General features: G+C 34.6%; 1 protein-coding gene across 3 annotated transcripts in view; it reads left to right on the top strand.

Moving 5' to 3' along the window:
• The window catches only part of stat6 (signal transducer and activator of transcription 6, interleukin-4 induced), a 52,523-nt gene that overhangs the window by 9,711 nt on the left and 18,870 nt on the right, over positions 1-23,942 (top strand). For all 3 annotated transcript variants that reach the window (XR_015522694.1, XM_087305274.1, NM_001130590.1), the window contains 8 exon segments: positions 4,124-4,266; positions 7,075-7,219; positions 10,449-10,532; positions 10,661-10,838; positions 16,364-16,440; positions 16,539-16,687; positions 19,307-19,441; positions 19,597-19,773. Coding sequence is in view for 2 of the 3 variants with exons in the window: in XM_087305274.1 (XP_087161400.1) it covers positions 4,124-4,266; positions 7,075-7,219; positions 10,449-10,532; positions 10,661-10,838; positions 16,364-16,440; positions 16,539-16,687; positions 19,307-19,441; positions 19,597-19,773 (1,088 nt within the window). In the remaining variant the exon portion in view is untranslated.

The raw sequence follows: 23,942 nt of genomic DNA, 5'->3' as shown, positions 1-23,942 counted from the left end.
AATTAAAAGGGGTTGTCAGACATCAAAACATTAGGTGCAATACATATGTAATCTTTTTTTCATTAGAATATACCAGTTTCAGTTTTATTTTGCTTATTCTTTTTTATCAATAAACATTGATTATCATAGATTGTTAGTGAAACAGAGGATTATATTATACTATAGTACTTGTGGAGCTGCACATCGGTAGATTTGCTGTTCAGTGTTTGGACTGACACGTTTTCAATTCAATTGACTAAAACTTCTACAGTATGTTCAGCTTCTTACAATCTAACCGCTATCAAAATAAAGAATAATTGAATTGAATTATAATATGATATAAATAATGTATGCAATATTTACATTATAATTTATTCTGAGTTCAAATTTAGAATTAAAATCGCTGATGACCAATTTAAAGATCACAGTACAGCCCAAAAATATGAATTAAATACCATTTTACACCTTTATGTTGTTAATTATTTTATGTAGTTCAAACAAATTCATTAAAAATATTTTCTATAATATATAATCATACATTAATTTTCTTGTCGGCTTAGTCCCTTTATTAATCCGGGGTCGCCACAGCGGAATGAACCGCCAACTTATCCAGCAAGTTTTTACGCAGCGGATGCCCTTCCAGCCGCAACCCATCTCTGGGAAACATCCACACACACATTCACACACACACACTCTTACACTACGGACAATTTAGCCTACCCAATTCACCTGTACCACATGTCTTTGGACTGTGGGGGAAACCGGAGCACCCGGAGGAAACCCACGCGAAGGCAGGGAGAACATGCAAACTCCACACAGAAACGCCAACTGAGCCGAGGTTCGAACCAGCGACCCAGCAACCTTCTTGCTGTGAGGCGACAGCGCTACCTACTGCGCCACTGCCTTGCCCATAATATATAATCATATATTTATCTATTTATTTAAGTACAGTTCAGAATAAATTGAAATATTCAGTAACACTGTCTATAACTTGTAGTGACCTGTCTTAGTTTTACTCTTAAACAGTTACTCAGAAGCAATAAAACAATTCTTCAATGAATGTCCCGTTCCTTATGTTCTTGAGATCCTCCTTTCATTTCATTTTTTGTGGGTTGTTCAAAGTTCTGCATAAATAAGCGCTGCTTTTTCACCAGACCTGTTATTCTGGTGTTCACACAATAGGAATCTGACAAGTGGTTATGTTGAACTGTCTGCTGTCACCTTATCTGATATCTAATGAATGCGTACATTTGAGAAGTGCCTAGGTCATGTGCTTGTCCAATATTTTGTCATAACATAACATGGTTCCCTTGAACATTTATATCAAGATGTTATGTCTCCATGTAGGTGTGTGTGTGTGTGTGTGTGTGTGTGTGTGTGTGTGTGTGTGTGTGTGTGTGTGTGTGTGTGTGTGTATGTGTGTTTTTTTTCAACCTGCTGTACTAAATTCCATTCTCAAACATTAGCGCAAAGTATACCTGATAGGAAGCAATTTAATAATGAGGAACTGAGGAAATATTAATTGGAACAGAAAAATTCAAGGCATTAATGTGGTCTTATTAGTTTCACACTAATAGTAACGTTGTGTTCTTAATGATGCTCAATACAATATGCACCTTTTACTCAGGTCTTTTAACTTCACAAGTATTTTGACATTCATCATTGGAGTTTAAAACCCCTGCCCCCTGCTCTACAAATTTAAAGCTTTGCGTTCAACATTACTTCATTTTTTGTTTGAAAAACTGTATCAACCAGGTATTTAAAGTGCTTTAAAGCTCTTTAAAATATTTCGATGTAAAAGGACAGCATTCATAATGAAATGAAATAGTGCAAAAAGTGATTTAAAAGTGCTTTTTTGGACAAAATGTTTTATTCTTATATATTCTTGTGGTAATGAAAATGTAACCCTTTATCATTTTAAAGCCAATGTGCAGATTGAAACTAATGAGTAATCTGGGGGTTGCCATGTTGGAATTTACCACAGAAACCTACTAATTTCCTACTGCCTACTAATTTCTTGTACAGTGTGCACGCTAAACTACATATTAGAAATGCGCCTAGTCTACAGTTCACGTTCCTATTTAGAAATAGTTGAAAACAATCATAATTAGTTAAAACATGTTTATTTTATTTTATTTAAGTCATTTTAATTCTAGGATTTTCAGGACACTAATTGTTTAGCTAAACTATTTAGACATTTTGGTGATTACTGATCTTATTTTAAAGTTTCATGGTTTCAATTGATTTTTAAAACAACTTGTCCTTTAAGTGGTTTTAACTAATGTAAATATACAGTTGAAGCCCCAATTTTTATTTAACGGAGAGAAAATTTTTAAACATAAGTTTTAATAACTCATTTCTAATAACGGTTTTATACTGTTTTCATTATCTTTGCCATGATAATAGTAAGTAATATTTGACTAGATATTTTTCAAGACACTTCTAAGTTCTATACAGCTTAAAGTGACATTTAAAGGCTTAACTAGGTTAATTAGGTTAACTAGACAGTTTGTTCTGTAGACTAGTAATAATTTTGACCTTAAAATGTTTTTTAAAAAATTCAAAACTGCTTTTATACAAGTCGAAATAAAACCAATAAGACTTTCTTCAGACGGAAAAAAATCATTCTCCAGAAGAAAAGCACCAATTGAGAAATAATTTAAAAAGAAAAAAAATTCAAATGGGGGCTAATAATTCTGACTTCAATAATATTCATTATTACATTTATTAATACACAACTTAAGCTAGTTTAAGCAGTGTATAGCGTAAAAATCAGTGGAGTGTTGTAAAGCTTAAGACAAAGCTGCATTTTTGAAAAAAATGGGAATTGACAGTAGTTTGGAAAGACATGATCCAGCATGCTTGCATGCTTTAAGGGAACATTGAGTTTCAGTGCTTAAATCTAACACAATACGTGCTGCTTGTAAAGCACTAGACACAACTAAAACTAGCAATGTATCTTCATCATTTTAGTTAACACTAAAACATAAAACAATATGGATACACTGACAATGTCTGTTTACATACCTTTTTGGGAGTTTTAAATTCATGATTTTAATGCATTTATAATACACTAGATGTATTAATTATTTAATGCAAATAAAACATTTACCTTATTTGTATGTATATCTGGGTTTGGGTTTATACAAGCTTCTGTTTTTGCAATTTGCATTTCACGTTCCACAGCCTATCCAAACATAACATACAAATGCAAATAATTTTCGTTAAAAACCATTATGAAAAGAAATTATGTTTTGGAGAATAATAAGGTCAGCAGCAGCATCATCATCATAATAAAATGCACCATAGCTGCAGTATTTTATGCGTTAAAACAGCAAGCAAAAGTTTAGTGGTTGCCGGGCAGTTGTTTTGGTAAGCGCGTTGTGGTATACAGTGTCTTCGGTCTCCTTATGTTGGGGAGAGATAAGACAGACACACTGTCATTTCTCACTTGCCCAAACAAAAGTCACACAGAGCACTAACAAACCCCGCTCTCTGCCCAGAGCATCCGCTTGTGCTTTTGAACTAAATCAAACCACAAAACAGCCCCTATAAAGCCAGGAATGCACCAGCTTACTTTAAGTTCATCTATTATACTCTGTAATCAGATGTATTCATGTAATCAAATATATTATATACAATCAGATTGTAGAAATGACATTTTATACAGATTCGTCCAGTGTTTTATCTTGTTCAATCCATTCATAGAATGTGGAGCTCAATGTTTATTTGTATTTAATATAAATATGTTTTGACCAAATAGATCAAATAGATGTTTGGATCCTTTTCTAGCCTCTGTGTATGTATACCCATCAATATTCCTGTCTTTCTTTGAAGGAACTATTCCATGGTTAAACTGGAATTTTTGTGTGTGATGAATGAAGTGTGGCGGGCTTTTGTGTCCTTGTTAATATACTCATATCCTATTTTGGAAACACGGCTTCAAATATCACTATTGGTAGGGCTTGTGGGGAACACTGATGGAAAAAAATCTAGAGTGAAGAGAGTCACAGGAATGAGTAATCCTTATAGATTTAGTTTATGGTGGATGATTCATGCATCTTCCAAGGAATTGATAGCCGTTTTCCAGTGCTTTCCTATGTTGATGGTGTGATTTTATTTATTTATTTTTTAACCTTTGCAGTGCCTGCACATTATGGCGCAGTGGGCGCAAATGACCCAGCACATACAGTTCTTGACAACTGAGGTGCTGAATGAACTCTACCCAGTCACGTTTCCTCTGGATATCAGGCACTATTTGGCCAGCTGGATAGAGGGGCAGCAATGGTAAGCCATTCATGTTTATGTTGTTTTAAAGTTGACAATATTTTTATTAATATTGCTCTGAACTGACAACCCTTAATGTGAATTACTGTAGCATGGCTTTACAGAAGCAAATGTGGCTCATTTTTTACATAAACAAAGGTAAATAAATTGTGATTAGAGACATGGCAACACTTTACAACAAAGGCGTAGTAGTTCATGTATTTAATAACACAAAATATGAACAATACATTTATTACAGTATGTATTCATCCTTGTTAATGTTATTTGAAAGTAAAGTTGTTCATTGTTAGTTCGTTAACTAACTGCATATTAACTAATATAAATGAGTGATAACTAATGAGTTTGGATTTTAATAATGCATTAGTAAATGTTGAACTATGATTAAAAAATGCTGTAGAAATACTCTTTATTATTGTGTTAATATATATGTTAACTAGCATTATCTATTGAACCTTTCTAAAGTGTGACCAAAGAATAAATAAGAATGTGCTCACACCTGGTTGTAATTACTGTAATTATAAGATTCCACATTATGAAAGCTTAAAGCTTATAAACTGAGAGGCTCAATGAGCTATATGCACAGCTAGAGTTTTTAAGCCAACGATAAACTTCCGGTGAAAGCTTAATGTGACTATTTTCAATTACACGAAGTTGTTTTTACAGCATCGATGTTGTAATGTGATTACAATACATTCAGTTAAATAGACTTAAGCATTAATTTAGTTGTTCAAGCGTAAAACGAGATGAAAGACCATTGTAAACTCTAGCACCGTCAGTAGCAACAGGTTAGCGCAGAAATTTCATTGAAAATACTGGTGTAAATTCAACTGTTATATTTTAAAGACATGGCTGGGGGAAATGCAATTGAATGCAGTGTTTCTTGTCCGATCTAAGACCCACTTCATATCACATATCTAACTGGCAGTGAAGAACGCTGATGTTTAAAGAAATCAAATCTAAACTTAACAATTTTCTAATGGAAAGACATTGAAAGCCTGACTGAAAATTAAAAGTCCATGTGCATGTAGCTCATTGGAAAAAAAGCACTTTTCTTATATATTTAAAAAAAGTTTATTCATATATACATTTGATGTCAGAATTATTATACCTCCTAAACAATTAGCACCCCTGTTAATTTTTTTGTATAAGTTTTAATTACTCATCTTTAATAACTAATTTATTTTATCTTTGCCATGATGACAGTAAATAATATTTGACCAGATATTTTTCAAGACACTTCTATACAGCTTAAAGTGACATTTAAAGGCTTAACTAGGTTAATTAGGTTAACTAGACAGGTTAGGGAAATTAGGCAAGTTATTGTATAACAATGGTTTGTTCTGTAGATTATCGAAAACAATACAGCTTAAAGGCATTAATAATTTTGGATTTAATGATAATTTTTGATAATTTTCAGGGCAGTACCAAATAAAATAAAGCTAAACAATGTAATTAATAATATTAATTTAGTTTATTTTCATGTCATAGAAATCAAACTATTATTACATGGACCAGATCCATGTAATAATAGTTTGAGCACATTTGACTACCGCTGTAATGAGGAAGTGTGCAGAAACTTGGAAAATGCTTACAAATGTCATTGTCATTTTGAAAATGCCCACGAAAGTGAAGGGCATTTGAGGGTGTGGTCTGAGGGGGTTGGATGATGATGAAAGGGGGTTGGGTTAACTGCATATGTGCATATAGTCGTTTATCTTGAACGCTTGAATCATTCATAAGATGTCAACAAAACCTGTCAATTCAACATATGCACTGACAAATGCTCATACAGACGATTAAAAACCGTCGCCAACTACTTTTAAAAGTAGTACACAGGAAAAATGGTTTCTGCAAACTGTTGCAAACAGTTTAAATGGGCACAATTTAAATAAATTACATTTAGTAATGTTCAACCTAATTTGTTTGTTAAAATTCAGCCCAAATAAATCGTTTGCAAACATTTTTATTAAACACACTCTCTGGATGAGGTTGAATCTACTTTGTGTGCTCATCTAAAGCATGTCTAAATATTTTAAAGGAACACTCTACTTTTTTTATTCATTTTTTATTTTACGACTTTCCTACACTGAAAAAAATGTTTCATTGCCAATTTTTGGAAAACTGTATAAGCTGAATTAAAAAAAAAAAGAAAAAAAAACTTTTGTTTGAATGCAGTCCTTATAAATTGCTTACAACCGCTTACTTAAAAAGAAAGTAAATCCAATGTTTTTTTTGTTTTTTTTTCAGTGTAAAATTATGGGAAAAATAGCAACTTTTGTATGTAACTGTAAATTACCGGGAAACATCTAAACTCTTTGTTCAGTTTTGATAATTTGCCCATTTTTTGCTAACAATCCAATCCAATTAAGTAATCTATGCTGATAACATAAAATTGCAATTACCAGACTCGAGGATCAGCCAAATGGATAAAAAAATAATAATAATAAAACTCAACTGTTTAACTCTTGGAGACGTGTACAATTAGTCTTTTTTTTTGTGGAGTTTGCTTTGAAAGGTAACTATGGACTGTAGGAGAATGCTTTGCTAAACCCAAATGACTAAGTTCATCTTTAAAAGGAAATGGTGACTGAATACAACAAATCAAATTGAAATACACTTCAGGTGTAGTTAAACATGAATTCCCAGAGTGTGAAAGAGTTAGCAAAGCTAAATTACATTGGAAAGAATAAAAAACAGGATGAGCTAGACTTGAATGGCACTGTTTCCTGTCAGTTTATGACAGTTTCTAAAGATGACTCAGTACAGCAGTGATTTAAAATCATCATGTATTTGCAATGTTTGATTTAGGGATAGCTTTGATGTGGACAACAGGGAACAGGAATCTCAGGCTCAAATACTGTCGGATCAGATGGTGATGTTGCTGCATCAAGTGGCCAAGCAGAACCCTAATGTGGTGGAGAAGGTCAAACTACAGCATATGAGCAAGAACTGGGTGTGTACAAAAATTATAACATTTCTCATTTTTGCTGGCTTACACCGTATCTTAACTACACGTGAATGTATGCTGCAACACATGAAAAAAAAAACTCTTTTTCATATTTTTTTTTCTTGACCATGTGTGATGGCGATGCACAAAATTTCTATTTTAGCAAGGCTTTCTATTTTCACAACGTTGCAGAACCACAGCAAATACTACTATGACAATGATTACCCCAGGTACAGATTATGTGCTTTATTCAGTGTTAAAAGCTACCCGTGTGAGTTTGAGTACCATTTTACTGCCATCCTATCAAAACTAGCAGCAGAAAGTTTACCTCAAATCTTGTAAATAACATAACTAGCAACTGGTTTAAGTGAACTGTGACTGGGTGCACACCAACATCAGTCGCTCTGTAGTCTATTAAAAAAAGTTAAAGGTTTAATATGTATTAATTAGATTATAAACCTTACAATTTCATTGGGAGTGCAGTCGCTAGTACTTCAATAAATGGCTAGCATATAAATAATGTTGCGTTGTGATTGGTGTGGACAGCCAAATTGCTTGTCGCTGGAATCTTGTTGAGTCTCAAGTTGTTAGGACACGGTGTTAAAGTACAATCTCAAATGTAGGTTCTTTATTGAAATTACTGTTTTCCATTCCCATAAACCAATGATTTTACAATGATCTTACAAAGTTGAAAAAGGATCATTAAAATATTGGTCTATAAATTAATTTAGTTCTTTTAATAAAAGTCAGTGTATTCTTAGAGTGCTTTCACAATTGGTTCAATTGCCTTGAACGAACCTAAATTTGATTGTCCCCCTTGTCACCTTCTCGGCTGGATTGTCTTCACACTGTACTTTTTCCTTCTGAACCCTGGAACAGGTACGCTTGCAACATCGAGTTGCTGTTTTGTGTACAGCTGCTTCTAGGTGACGGCCACAAAAGCAAAGTGCTAAAATGGTGACGTTCACATATCATGGTCACTTTGCTTTCACTGAAACTTTTAGTTTTTTTACCAAAAAAAAAAAAAAAAATGAAATGTTTAGAACATCTCGCAATGTCTGAAGTTGTTTTTGGTGGAGTCGAGCAGCAGTAGTCCCTTTCACACAGGGATACTGGTGAATATCCAGAATATTACCAGAACCACTTTACTGGTAAGTTAAATAAAGCGCTGTTCATACAGGCAAAAACGTTCCAGAATTTTTCCGGAAAAGTCCATTTACACATCCATTCCAAAATACAGGTAAATTTCGACATCATTAACAAGAAATGAGCTCTAAACAACTGCGCTTGTATATATAAACATAGAAGGGGTTTTGTTGATGATTGATGGTATGTAATAAGTGTGTGTCCTGGCGTGTGCACATGAAGCAGCTGGAGAACGTGTCAAGTAACTGAAGCAGAGCTTAAAGGTAAACAAACAGCAGATAATCATAAGCATTTTATTGATCATTTTTACTCAGTTAACTTGACCAGCCTAGCTTAAGCTGGTTTTTGCTAGGCTGGTCAAGCTAGTTTATGCTGGTCATCTCCCCGACTGATCAGCTAAGACCAGGCTGGAAACCAGTCTGAATCTCCATTTTGGCCAAAACCCATCTAAAACCAGCCAACCAGCCTAAACTGGTTTCAGCAGTTCTTTCTGTAGGGTTGGCATTAAGAAGGATCATAGAAACTTTATCTGACTAACAACTAGCAACTAAATGTTCCTGGCAAAATATTCAATTATTTTCTTAAACAGCGTGGATGTGAATGTGTCTGAATGTTCTGACTGGCTGGAGTAGACGTTTCACGTCAGCACGTTCTAAGCGTAAACATGCTTTTTCTGGCAATTTTCTTTCTGTGTTCACACAGAGCAGCATTCCGGCAATTTACCGATAATGTTACAACTTTTCTTTCCGGAAAATTGGCAGAACGAAAAGGGCCTGTTCACACATGATCCCATTTCGTAAAATTGCCGGTTATTTTCCGGAAAGTTCTGCATATGTGAAAGGGGCTATTATCACTGTTTGCGTTGTGTCAGTCCCGCTTGTCGCCAAGGTAGCGTTAAGTGATACACAGACAAACACAAACAAACAAACGTTATGAAAACTAAAGTTTGTTGTACAGTTGGCGGATCACTTCCATTATTTGGTACGATTGCATTCATATCAGAAGAGAATCGAACCAGAGTTCGCATGAACCGTACCCCAGACCACCTCTTTCAGGTGGACTGGGTCTGATTCACGAGTGCACATCCGAGTTCAAAACTCGTTCACACTAGCTAAACGTACCGTACTTTGACGTCAAAGGAACCGAGGTGCAGACCAAAAGTGCTAGTGTGAAAGCACCCTAAAGGCTCTTTATCGATTAGTGAACTTTTTGGAAGCTTTCAAAATATCTTTTGGGCAGTATAAAAGATAATTATTATGTTTACAAACAACATGATGCCCAAGAAAGAGTCACTGTTGGAATTTATATACAAGTACTTAAGAGTCTATTACTGCATCTTTATGATAAATGTTTTGGGCTTAAGCTTTGTTTGTCTACAATAATTTTTTAACTATTATTAATACCTGTCATTAGTTACTACATTGTAAAACCCAACAGTCAACTTTATCAAATTAAATGAGTGTAGTTTACTCAAAATTTACTGCAAGTTAATTGTACTCATTTGAAAAGAATTTTGATTTATTGAGTTTTACTTTGCCCAAATTGCTTCGTTTACTCAAATGGATTAAGTTCACAGTACTCTATTGGATAAATTTTTCAATTTAAATGGTTTGTTGCAATCAGTTTCCTCAAATGTTTTAAGTTACCTTTACATTTCGGGTTTTGCAATGTAGTAGTGTGAAGACTTTCCCATGGTTTGTTCTTCTTCTGGACAGTTCTTCTTCTGTCCAGGCTAAACTATTGTAATGTTTTTTTTTTCTTTTTAATCCTGGATTATGACAATGGGATGTCTTCTGACATGACTGTTTTAAACTACACAATGCATCAAATATGCATATCCAAACTTATATTTGAGGGTACTTGAAATGAAAAATGGCTAAGTCTCTTTTTTGATGATCTACTGTACATAAATGCGTAGTATGTCCAGATATGTTGTATTAATTATACCAAAACTAAAAGTAATCTTCCTTTTTTATCATACACTCAGTGGATGTCTTACTATTGGCAGCCTGCCATGTTGACATAGAGCACATTGTTTGTATTCCCTCCTCTTTTTGATGTAACCTGCTGAATTGTTTCTGTGCTATAGAGTGTGCTTTACCCACAACCCTTACAACTTGTGAGGACAGTTCGGGAGATTCTAAGGAAAGAAAGACTAATTTTATCACAGACTGTAAGTACAAAACATTTACAACATTTAGGATTTGTTGACAAAATGCTACAGCAGTTTTAAATGTAGGTGTTTAATGCATTATTTGTATTTATTATGATGTTGTTCATGATGTTTGTGTGTGTTTAAAGAATATGCAGTTCCCTCCCTTCGCACCTCCACCTACCAACGGCATCCCACAACAAGCATGGGAGGAGAAAAAGACTGATGTGGAGAATCTAATGTCCAAAGTTATGGAAATTCAGAATCGCCGCCAAACACTTCATCAGCTTCAAGAGGAACTGAATTGGGAGAAAGAGACGATTCAAGGTATGAAGTCCAAGTTGTTTTGTCAGCTTGTGGCAAAAATAATGACTTTAGAATGGTAATAATGCCACATTTAATTATGATAAATGTGGGTAAAGTTGTTCTTTACTATTACTTTTCATACCAAGTTCTAGGGAAAGAAGTGAGAAGTTTTCACTTTTTTTTTGTGTTTCATGTTTGGCCTGAATTAGCTGTTGATTATTATGAATATGAAAATAGTCCAAAACATTGTTAAATGATCAAAGGACAAATTTTAATCTACGCTGTTGATAAAATGTTGTCATTAATTCCACATTTATCACTTGTTTTATGAATCTTTTTTGTACTTTTCTGTCAAAGCACAGCCAGCTATTAAGCTTCTTTTATTATTAATTATCTCTAAAAGCACTTTTAAAAATATATATTATTATAAAAACTGGGTTACACTATAATAGATGTCTTTGTCTATTATTTAATACAGGAAGTACAATGCAACATTTCTGGGTCAAACTGAAAACTATAATCAAAGTTCCTTACTAAAAGTTAATATTTTATGGAGCATGCTGTCTCTTAAGCAAGCAAAACCTACTTTCTTTATTGGCCATTAACATTTATATAATGCCTTACTGTAGTTTTGTGCATGTGCCACATGCATTTTTTTGTCAATAAAAATATTTGTAAAGCTCACTTGGCACAGTCCATTTGATGGCTCGTTTTGTGCATCTGCTTCTTCACAGCAAAAAATGCACAGCAACACAAGGGAGAAAGTCAATAAGACATTACCTTAGAGCGGCAGAAGTGTAAATAGTCATTTCCGTCATGGAGGCTCCAACAAGTCTCGCCTTGAATTGCAGTGCAACTGTCTTTGATGATGTAATACTGCTATGACAAATATGCATTGAAGCATAAGCTCAAAGATTAGAGTTACTCTAAATAAATGGTCAGATTAACTTTTTTGTCATTATGATTATGTGGAAAGCATTAAATATAGATTAAATTTGGAAAATAGCTATTGGGTTTTATAAATATTTATAACACATTATACAACTCTTCTAATTCCAAAAATGGCAGCGTTTACTCCTCTTGAAGGTTTTTAAAGGTTTATCTGAGTCATTGATTGATTATGCTGCATTTTAATTTGAAACTAAAATAATTAGCCATTTATGGTCTGTTTTTGTTAAAAAAATCAAGATTATGAAAGTGTTGCTAAATGCAGAGGTTAAACAATTTGTTACACTTTTTTAGATTCAAAATAATTTAGCAATTTGTCAAAAAATTCAAAATAAATGAAATGGTTAATGTGTTGTAATTTAGTATGCAAATACAGTTACAAACTGAAATAACTAAATAGTCTTTATAAATTCACTTTTTTTTTTTTCATTTTTAATACTCAAACTCAAGCTAGTATATTCAAGTTCTCCCTGAATTTTATGGCCTATTAAAGTGATTTAAAGGGATAGTTCACCTCAAAACAAACATTTGCTCACCATTTACTTACACTGAAGTGGTTCTAAGCCTTTAGGAGTCTCTTTTTTTTTCTGAACACTAAAGCGGATATTTTTTATAAAACTGAAAACTGGTATCCATTGGCTTCCATAATAGGTAAAAAACAAGTACCATTGAAGTCAATGGTTACCACTTCCCATTTTCATTTCGGCTTAGTCCCTTTTTAATTTTGGGGTTGCCACAGCGGAATGAACTTATCCAGCATATGTTTTGCGTTTTTCTAGCTGCAACCCATTTCTGGGAAACATCCATACACACTCATTCACACACATACACTGCGGACAATTTAGCCTACCCAATTCCCCTAAACCGCATGTCTTTGGACTTGTGGGGGAACTGGAACACCCAGAAGAAACCCACACGAACATGGGAAGAACTTGCAAACTCCACACAGAAATGCCAACTGGCCCAGCCGAGGCTCGAACCAGCGACTTTCTTGCTGTGAGGCGAATGTGCTACCTACTGCGCCACCGTGACACCCTTTAAACACTGTTTATTTATTTATTTATTTTTTAAGTCATCAACTGTAATCACAAAAAGCTCCAAGAACACCGATTTGTGCACTATAAGCAACTTTGTTTGCCAGTGTCTTCCAAATCAGATCAGGGTGTGCATTTACTATGGCCAATACAGCCCTTGTGTGCTATACTGCTGTTTCTAGTTGCAATACGTTGTAATGCCTTTAGTAAACACACCTAGACAACATGACATGTAAGACATGTTCTTAGAGCTTCATATGATTACAGTTGAGCCACTACAATCACTTGGAAAGTTTTGATAAAATTCCTGAGTCTTTGAATGTCTTATGACCGTTGCTATATATGGAGGATAAAAGAACCTTAAAGTATATTAATTTGTATTGTGATGATGGGCGAAGGTCTCAGGGGTTTGGAACATCATGAGTATGAGTAATAAATATAATAATAATTATTATTAGAATTAATAAATTAAGTAAATTAATAGAATTTACATTTTGGCTGAACACGCTTTAAAAGACACTGTAATCATATCGTTCAGAGAAAAAAATATACATTATTATTGTGACAGCTGTCTGTGATTTTGGTTTCGCAATCAGAATGCACACTTTCTGCCTGTCAGTCACTTTATGCATTCACAATCACAGGCAAGAATCTATATGTGGGCAACCAGAAGCATGATTAATGAGCTTCGAATTGTTATGAGTTTTAGGGAGCAAAATGCCTACAAAAAACATATCAGAACAAAAAAGATGCGAACAGAACAAACATCTGTAAAGCGTTCATTCCTTTATTGAGCAAAGATTTTCGAAATGCTTGATGTTTTGAAGCACAGATCTTGATTACTTCTGCTTAACAGATAAAATAAGATGGTTTTGCCAAAGAGGCAGAATGTATGTAATTCGGTGGCTCTGGTGGAAGTAAGAGAATCTGCTTACATTGCTCACCAAATGTTCATTTTTAAGGTCAAAAAGTGAAAAGAAGTTGAAAATACACAAGCTGTAGTCTACTTTAATCGTACATCTTGATGCACACCTACATATTATGTGATCACCACAGATGTTTCTGAAATGTTTTCTTTGGTGGTCTGTTTTAAACTACTAAATCATTCATGTCATAGTACATTCTTTAATTTTGAGTGAAATATTTTAAGGCCTTTACTTGCACTATCAATTCAATTCAGGTTTTTTTATATAGCGCTTTCCACAATAGTTATTGTTCCAAAGCAGCGTCACAAAAGGTGGACACAATTCCATTAGTCAAAAATTAAAAATGAAGGATTTGTGTATAGGGTGGGTAGTATATAAACATAGTTAACTTGCAGTTATACAGTATATAGTGTCTTTCCAAAAACGTAAGGTCTATGTGTGTAATGCATGTTCATAAAAGTGTATTCGTTGTCCTTAAAGTTGCCCTCAGATAGATGGTATAATCTCTTTAAATCCTCAAAGGATGGGCATTATCTTTTCAAGTTCTCATAGAGTTGGCATCATCTCTTCACAGGCTTGGATCTGATATAACGGCACTCCACAATCCAAAGGCCTGGAAATAACAAATAAAAAAAAAGTTATTTGCACGAGATATTATTATAAAGTACAAGAATTGAATTTAAGAAGTTGAATTTAACTGTATCCTTCAATTTTGTGATGCATTGTGTACATGCTTTGCTAAAAAGATAAGTCTTTAATCCACAACTCCAAATCAGAAAAGGTTTGGACAGTATGGATGACGCAAATAAAAAATGAAAGTAGTGATTTCCAAATTTTCTTTGACTTGTATTTCATTGCAGACAGTATGAACAAAGTATTTTAATCTATTTCTTACCATATTAATTTCATTTGTAAATATACATCCATTACTGTCATTCAGACTTGCAACACATTCCAAAGAAAATGTGTAATAAGGTAAATTGGTTAGATAATTATGTGATTTGAAACAGGTGATGTCAAAAGGTGATTGTAATTATGGTTTGGTACAAAAGCAGCATCCAAAAAAGCTCTAATCTTTTAGGAGCAAAGATGGGCTTAGGATTGCAGGTTTGCTAACAAATATGTGAGAAAATTATTAAAATGTTAAAAAACAATGTTCTTCAAAGAAAGATAGGAAGACATTAGGATATTTCACTTTCAACAGTACCTAACATAATTAAAAGATTCAAGCAATCTGGAAGAATTTGAGTGCATAAAAGACAAGGGTGCAAGCTTAAGCCGAACAGCTGTAATCTCCGATCCCTCAGGGGGCACTGCATCAAGAATCTGCATTCATCTATAAACGATATCACCAGATGGGCTCATGACTACTTTGGTAAATCTTTGTCAAGTACCACAACACATAGGTCCACAATCCACAAAGTCCAGTTAAAACTGTACTGTGCCAAAAGGATGCCCTATGTTAACAGTGTCCAGAAGTACAGTTGGCTTCTCTGTGCTCGAAGGCATCTGGGATAGACCATCACACAGTGGAAACATGTACTGTGGTCAGATGAATCAGTATAGACAATCACACAGTGGAAACATGTACTGTGGTCAGATGAATCAGTAATTCAGGGATTTTTTTGGGAGAAAAGAACACTGTGTGCTCCGGACCGAAGAAGAAAAGGATCATCCAGACTGTTACCAGCAACAAGTCCAAAAGCAAAGACATCCAATTTTGTGTCTGAATGAAGTGCATATATGTGAGCGAAGTGGAATCATAACACAAGCTACTAGTAGCTCACGAGCCACATTTTGGAGAGAAACCAACTTAAAATACTTAACATAAATTGTTAGGTTACCATGTTTTTTGAAAATTAGGTCATCCATTTTTCTAGCAGCAGCAGCTTTTTATGATAAATATATTATTTCTGAAAAACAGATCAAGTGTTTATAAATTTGTTCATAAATTGTTAATAAATTCATTCACCAAATTATGTCAAATGCATTTTGTTTATACAAATGTGTTTTTCCGTACTGTAAAGTGACAAGGCTGGGAGGGGTTTTGCATGCTTATGACAGCCACATTGCAATAAGTGATAACCTGCAGTCGTTACTTTAAAGAGCTACTTCTATTATTGTATAATATAGTTTTGGTGGTATACATTCATACGTTTGGGTTGATTCAGATATGTTCAATTTTTAGGAGAAACTAAACTGTTTCAGAAACCGTTTCAAACATCTGTATTAATTCATGAAGATATGTTTGCATAGAAAACAGATTTATGAACAAAATGAATTAAACTTTGACCATGAAATGTCAGATGCATTCTGTTGAATTTTTTTATGTGAAACTTAATAAGTAAACATTGCTTGTTTTAAACTACTGTGTAGTAGGTGATAACCACAGATCAGTCATTTGCAGAAATTTATAAACATAAAATGAAGTTGACAAGTGAAGAGCAACACAAACGACCTGTTCATGACAACTGAACTGAGTTATCGTAATCAAGCCTTAAGCTGATAGCAAGGTGTATGTAAAGGACTTTAACTGTGTAAATGATAGAGTTTCACATAGTTATTTGCTAGTCAATGTGCGCACAGCCAAACATTCATCTTAGTATATCCAGTAAACAATTTTCTGCTCTCTCTACAGGTCTCAGTGAGATGGATACAGGTGCTAAACAGAAACGCATTCAGCAAATTGAGTATAACGCAACAATTTGTGCACAGGTAAACACTGAAATGATGCTTGATCATCAAAGAGCTCACTGAATTGAAGGGAAAGGAGCAGTATTACATGGTGTGTATCCCTGTGTGTGTGTTTACAGGAGCGTGTGCAGTTTCTTTGCGATGCCGTGGGAGCTCTGGAGCAATGTCAGTCCTCTTTAATGCTTAAAATTGAGTCCTGGAGGTGGGAACAGCATCGATCAACCATTGGCATGCCCTTCGATGACATCCTCGACCATCTGCAGACATGGTGAGAACAATTGAAGCTTTTTTTGTTTCAGTTGTATAACTGCATGAATGTTATCAGCCAAATCTTTTGCGTGTTTTCTCTCTAAACAAGCTGGCTTCGTTTATTGCTTTCGGTTTTTTTTTTTTTTTTACGTTTGTCTCTTTTGTAAAAAAAAATGTACAGAAATTCTGTTTGTGAATGTAAAAGGAGCGCATAGCCTGCCAGCGAACAATGTTTACTTTGAGCCACCTTCAAACACGCTGTATGTGGTTTGTGTTGTCAGCATTTGCTCAAGAAGCATATTCGGGCAACTTAACACCTTGTCATGTGCAATCATGTTAAAGTCACATGCTTAACCTGTGTACAATTTATTTTTACAATTCCTGATTCCAATTTCAATAGCACTTTTTGACATAATGCACAGATTCAACACAACGACACACATTCAGATTTCTTTTTCAGTTTAAGAAACTTGCAAAGAGAACTCATTTTAGGGTTTGTATACTAATATGGCCTACTGTGTTTGCACAGAAAACTTTTGAATCTTCTTGCATTTCAATGGTTTCATAAATCACCTGAATGTTTAAATTGGCAAGACTTAAACTTTGTGATGCAATAGACCCATTGCACCAGTGACAAATACAGTCACAATCAGGCATCAGGCAGTTCTTGAGTTCCGATATTGATCAATTCAGTTGTTCTGATTGCAGACCATTAATCACTATAAATGACTGATGATAATCACAGGATTATTAGGTGTATGTTTCTAGAGTAATTCACAATGGCTTTCAAATGAATGTAACAACATGTAACATGATCTGCTTTAAAATTAAAATGCTACTACATATTAGTTGGCTGTGCTGGTGAACATGGTACTGGGTTCACACGGTCATGGAAAACCTGGAAAAGTCATGGAATTTTGGCTGCATTTTCCAGGCCTGCAAAGGTTTTGGAAAATCAGGAAAAAACCCACTGAGTTTTGGAAAAGTCATGGGGTACCAATATCTGTATACTTAAATATACTGTAAGTTTGCTTGGCCTATCATATACTCTCACATTATTAGTGCAGAGTAAGCATTGTCTAAATAAGTTTGCATAGATATAAATATAAATTTAATCTGAATAGATTATTACTTGTATTATAATATGCTGTTATAAATTTAAGCATTTATCGTTTTTCTTTTGCCATGCACTTGTAGGCATTGCATAACACATTAGGTCATGAAAATTAATTTGACAGTCTGGAATTTTAGTAGTTAATATTTGTATGAACCCTGATGGTGTAACATGGTATAACATCACTGTAATGGCAGCACACCACTAATAGTAGTATGTAAAAAAATAAATAAAAATAAAAATTGGTCTAAAATAGTTAAATAAATGAATAATATATTTTATTCATAATGTTCTTTTCTTAAACTCAAAGCACTACTACAACAGAGAAATCAAGCATGCAATAAAATACAAAGATTCAACATAGAAAAATTATAAACTATAAACAAATTAGAATGATCTAGAATCTTAAAATGCAGTTTGAAGTGTCTGCAGTTTAATGTGACAATGCGACTATCATGTAAACAGGCAGATTGGATTTATTAAGGTACTCCGTTTTGTACATCATTAAACTTGTGACAATGTGGTACTTCTCTGTGGTTTAATAACATAGAAGGAAGAGCGTGTGTGGAGATGCTGAAGCAGTAAACAACAACAACGGAGGAAACATGGAGGAGGAAAGTGGTCAGTCGCCACAATTTGCTTCCTCCAGACATGAGATCTCTCTCATACCCACAGATTCCTCTGAATGGTGGAGAACAACATTTATAAACCATAGGCGCAAGCTGCAATGATGGCCTTTTCCCTCCTCTGCCTCAATCAATTTAAACTTGGGCATTGTTCGCATATTTTGCAAAGATAAAAGCAAGACAGTTTCTTCCATCATGGCTGTGGCGCAGATGCTAGAACCCGCCTTTTTGCATGTGTGCATGACATCGTATATTGTGTAGCAAGTGTAAACACATTAATGGTATATTTGTCACAATTAAAAGAACGTGTAAACGGACAGGTAAAAATATCTGTTACAAGCAACAAATCGGAATCAGGCATCTAGACCTGACAGTGTTTAGAAAGACACTTTAGCGGTGATTGCTTTACAAACCAGATTATAACTGGTTGTCAAATGAACCACTAGAGTAGCATAACTATTTATCATACTTAAATTAACAAAATTAAATTCTTCTTGTAAGTTAAATCTATAGGCTGCATAAACCCAAAGTTAAGCATATGTTTTAAAATGACAGCTGATAAAGAGAATATTGTAAATGCACGAAGGGCAGCAGAAGTGTAAAATATGTTCTTTAAAAATAAACTGTGTTCAAATCCTGTTGCAACAGGTTTGTCTTCATGGCTGAGTGTTTGCGTTCTTTGCGCTTCTCAAATGTCAGCGATTTAACAGACTCTGTAATTTGTCAAATGTACATGACCTCAATAACTTAGCTTATTCTCTCTGTAAATGCATTACTTATGTTTGTTATATTTTGCATATCTATGCACTCTAGATTATGGTTTCATGCATTTCATGTAAATTAATTCTCATTTTGACATTCTTTTAACCACGTTGTTTATTACATTTTTGGATTGCAGGAGTGAGCAGTTGCTCATAGTGAATGGTAACCTGAGACAGGAGCTCATGCTGATGAAAGTGGACCATGGAGATGCTGAACGGCTTCGAACTTTGGAGGAAAACCTGGCACGTCTACTCAAGACTCTCATTCAGAAGTAAACAGGCCTCTTTGAGTTCATAGAAAGATGAGATCTCAGTAGTTATTAGCAGTATAATGTAATACTCAGTAGTAGTAGGCAATCATGCAATAAAAGTCAGCGCTGTCTCTTTTAGCTTTTGATATTGTGCTTTCTTTATCTTGGTTAATCAGTTCATTGGTAGTAGAGAAGCAGCCTCCCCAGGTCATCAAAACTCAGTCCAAGTTTTCCACCACTGTACGCTATCTGCTGGGAGACAAGATGGCCCCTGGAAAACCTGTCTTATTAAAGGCTCAGATTATCACCGAGGCACAAGCAAGAAACCTGGGTCAACAAAGTGTCATTCCCAAGTAAGCAGGCCTTCTTTGGTTTTGTTTTTTTTAAATATTCACTTTATATATATAGTATATATTAGGGATGTAACAATATTGTCAATACCGTCATACCACAATAGTAATTTTTTTCAATATTACCGTAGGCGCATGACTCAATAAAACTATATTTCTGAGAAAAGTTTGCTCAGGCGAATGAAGCGAACGGCAGGTAGCGGGAACTACAATTCCCATCAGCCTAGGCGTGGCCATCATCCTTTGCAGTCTGTTGTTACTACAGATCCAGTAATGCGGAAATGGAGTGTGTTGCTAGTAGCAGGGAAGAAAAAGAGCTGGAAATGATCGAACCTAAGCGGGTTTTAAATCAGAAGTGTGGAAGTATTTCGGTTTCTTTCTAAAAAGATACCAAAAAGGAGAAAAGGTGACAGACAAAGAAAAAACGGTATGCAGGCACTGCCAGACTGTGGTGAAATATACGACTAAAGAATACGACTAAAAACAGTCATGGGGACTGCAGAACACAGCACACTTGTTAGATTGATGCAGACATTGACTTGTACCGCAAAGAGACCTCTATCTCACTCATGGCTTGTCCTCTCAAGTGGTGGAAAGACAATGCACAATATTACCCACTGCGGTCAACCTTGGCTAAATCATATCTCTCTGTCCCAGAAACCTCAGTCCCAAATTAGAGGGTTTTTTCTGTTGCAGGGGACATTGTAAATGCCCAGAGATCCCAGGTTTGCCAGATTATATTTTTATGATAATTTTCCTTAAAAAAAACCATCTCTATCTAAGTGAGTGATTAAATGTTGAATTTGATGAATTTTCAACAATACTAAATTAAAACTTTTTTTTTTTTACATGGTTTTATAGTTTTTTGTTATTAAAATTGAAAAATTTAAGTTCCTGTTTCAAAACTTACAGAAAGATGGCTAATTTGTATGTCATTGATATGTTCAGTGCTAAGGTAAATAAGTACTTTTGGCACTTTTTTCGAGTCTTTTCATTAGTTTTCTTTTCCTGTAAATTACTCAATAAATACCGTATCGTGCCATTCATATCGAGGTATTACCGTACCGTGAAATTCTGATACCGTTACATCTCTAGTATATATATTAAATATTGTGTATACAAATGTGTGTGTGTGTAATATATAGGTATACAAATATTAAATATTGCATTTAAAAAACAGATTAGAATTTACATAATTTGTAAAGGCCTACATATACACCCTATTGGGGCTGTCAAATGATTTTGAATGCGTCAGAGACCATGCCAGTGATTTTAATCTGGATTATTTGGCAATTAAAATTATAGGTTTTAATTGTAAATATGCAGTGTTAAAATAAAGAATACATGACCATCTAGTTCAAGGACACAGATTCTCTAGTTTTAGGCTATTTTCTTAACATTCTTGTCATTTATTATTTGAACGTGACGGTGCAGATTTCAGGATTCATTGATTCACTGCACTGCTTACACAAGAGGAAGTTACAGTATTGTTAGGCCTACTCGCATTGATATCAAGTGCAGTCTCTAGAAAATGCAATTGAAAGTGCCTTATTTTTAGGTTTTAAATGTTGTAAATGCAGTTTATATATTCTCCTAACAATATTTCTGTCGATCGTACAGGCTGTTACAGTGAGGAAATTTCTCTTGTGGTGAATTTGAATGATTCCATAGTGTAATATGCCACACACTGTTAGAGTCCTGTTATACACCAGCACAATAAGGCGCAACACATGTTTGCCCTGACATGTTGCTATTTTCAGACCAGCGCAAGCTTAATTTTTCAGTTTTCCACCATGTTGTTTAAATAGCAAATCCATTTGTGCCACTTTGTGGACTCGTGGGTGTTCAGGTCTTGAATGGAGGTTTGTTAAGGCACATTGTTGGTGCTTTGCTATTAAAATAGACTGTGCAATAGACCAGCTAAAAGTCCATTGTAGAACGTGTTAATTGTGTGCCTCGCTTACACATTGCTTGAAACACACAGGGTTTACAGCAATACGCGGATATCTTTACAAATGAAAAAGGATTAAAGGATTAAATTGTTACAAAAAATTATTACTCTCTACATAAATATAAAAACGGGCGAGGCAGTGGCGCAGTAGGTAGCGCTGTCACCTCACAGCAAGGGTCGCTGGTTCGAACCTTGTTCAGATGGCGTTTCTGTGTGGAGTTTGCATGTTCTCCCTGCTTTCGCGTGGGTTTCCTCTGGGTGCTCTGACTTCCCCCACAGTCCAAAGACATGCGGTACAGGTGAATTGGGTAGGCTAAATTGTCCATAGTGTATTAGTGTGTGTGTAAATAAGTGTGTGGATGTTTCCCAGAGATGGGTTGCGGCTGGAAGGGCATCCGCTGCATAAAAACTTGCTGGATATGTTGGCGGTTCATTCCGCTGTGGCGACCCCGGATTAATAAAGGGACTAAGCCGACAAGAAAATGAATGAATAAATATAAAAACCACTGCATTATGCATAATCATCTGAGGGGACTTTTTTCAGTTCATTCACATCAACTTGCTTTTGCATAATGTTATAATTATTAGTAGTATTAAAAATTATATGCATATTTATATTTGTTTTGTTAAAAACAAGCTTATATTTGTCCACCTGTCAGGTTTTGGACCATATAGGGCATAGCATGTGCATTTAGATATTTTTGACCACACTTGGTTATAATTGTTTATTTATTTGTTTGCTGGAAATTAAGACTGAATTTAGAAATAGTTTTTAAACAAATCTCTGTGCTTAACAAACAAAATTAATTATGTATAAGCTAATGGATGTCTCATATCTGTGCATACTGCACTGTTTCCTTACCCACCAAAGAGAGAAAGAGAAAGTGAAAGTAAAGGCCGATTGGAGGAGGCTCATTCTTTATCCTCATGCTGCAGATGATCTGTTTAACTGTTTTCTCGCAAGTAAAGCGTTCAGTTTTTCCACATACCAAGTCCGCCATGTAAATACCAAATGCGCCATGGTTCGACTCTTTAAGGGAATGGGAGATGAGACTCTGATTGGTTTATTCTCAAAAACACACCCATAACTCTTTAGGAGAATAAGCACAACCCTGTTAGACCATGCACTGCGGCGCAGAGCAAATTTTCCCTCCTTAAAATAGCAAAAGTGGATTCAGACACGCCCCTAATGCTTTTGTGTTATAAGCTTTGGACTTTGCGCCTAGATCGTTAAAATAAAACCCTTAAGGGAAAATTACAAGTTTTTTTTTTATAAAATATGGACCCCCTTTTAACACTTTCTTAACCGATGTATAATGCAACATTTTTTTGATGTTTGAACTTTCAAACCCTTGTTAGTCTCTTAAAATTTTGTTCAGATGTCTTACATTTCATCAACAATTAACAAATATGTTTGACCAACATACACTGGAAAGCTGTGAAATGCAAGGTACAAAAATATGTATTGACATAATTGAACATTGTTATTATTTATTTATTTGTTAAATATGTATTAATATTTGAATTCATGTAATTTATTTATATATTTATTTTCACCTTTTTAACCATATATTAACCAAGTTTTTACTTTTTGTTCTGTTGTTCAAACAAAACCCAGTAAGTATATTTTGGAAAATAGTGTGATATGCACCAAACACCCTTGCATATAAAGTCATAGACTACCGCGTATACAGTTTGGCTGCGTTTGAAATTGCCTACTACTCAGTAGATACTGAATTTTGAATTTAACCGGACTACTCGGCTGTTAGAAAAGTATGTACTATATAGTATGAATGTGAGCAGTATGAATGGAATTCGGACATACTAAATCCACCATTTTGTCATGATTACGTCACCTACCCGCATCAGTTGTGTCCCTTCACTCCTATTTATAAATTCTCTCGCGGGGCATCATGGGATAGCACATCGTACATGGAATTCGCACTTTAGAATCTCGCCGGAAGTAGTAATTCATCCGGGTACTTTGCATATACTGATTTTCGAATTCTATGAATTCTGACATACTACTCGGCTCGCATACTGATTTTAGCGTACTAAATAGTATGGAAGTATGCAGTTTTGGATGCAGCCTTTGTCTCAAGTTATGTATCACATGTTTTAAATGAAAGTGAGAATTGACTAATTTATATTGACATTTTTACATTAATTTTAATTTTAATTTTAAATGCAAAGTATATCTAAATTCACATTGATATTAGCA

Source organism: Danio rerio, chromosome 23, assembly GCF_052040795.2.
Source record: "Danio rerio strain M-AB ecotype USA chromosome 23, GRCz13ab, whole genome shotgun sequence".
Lineage (NCBI taxonomy): Eukaryota > Metazoa > Chordata > Actinopteri > Cypriniformes > Danionidae > Danio > Danio rerio.
This window is presented reverse-complemented; position numbering and strand designations above follow the sequence as displayed.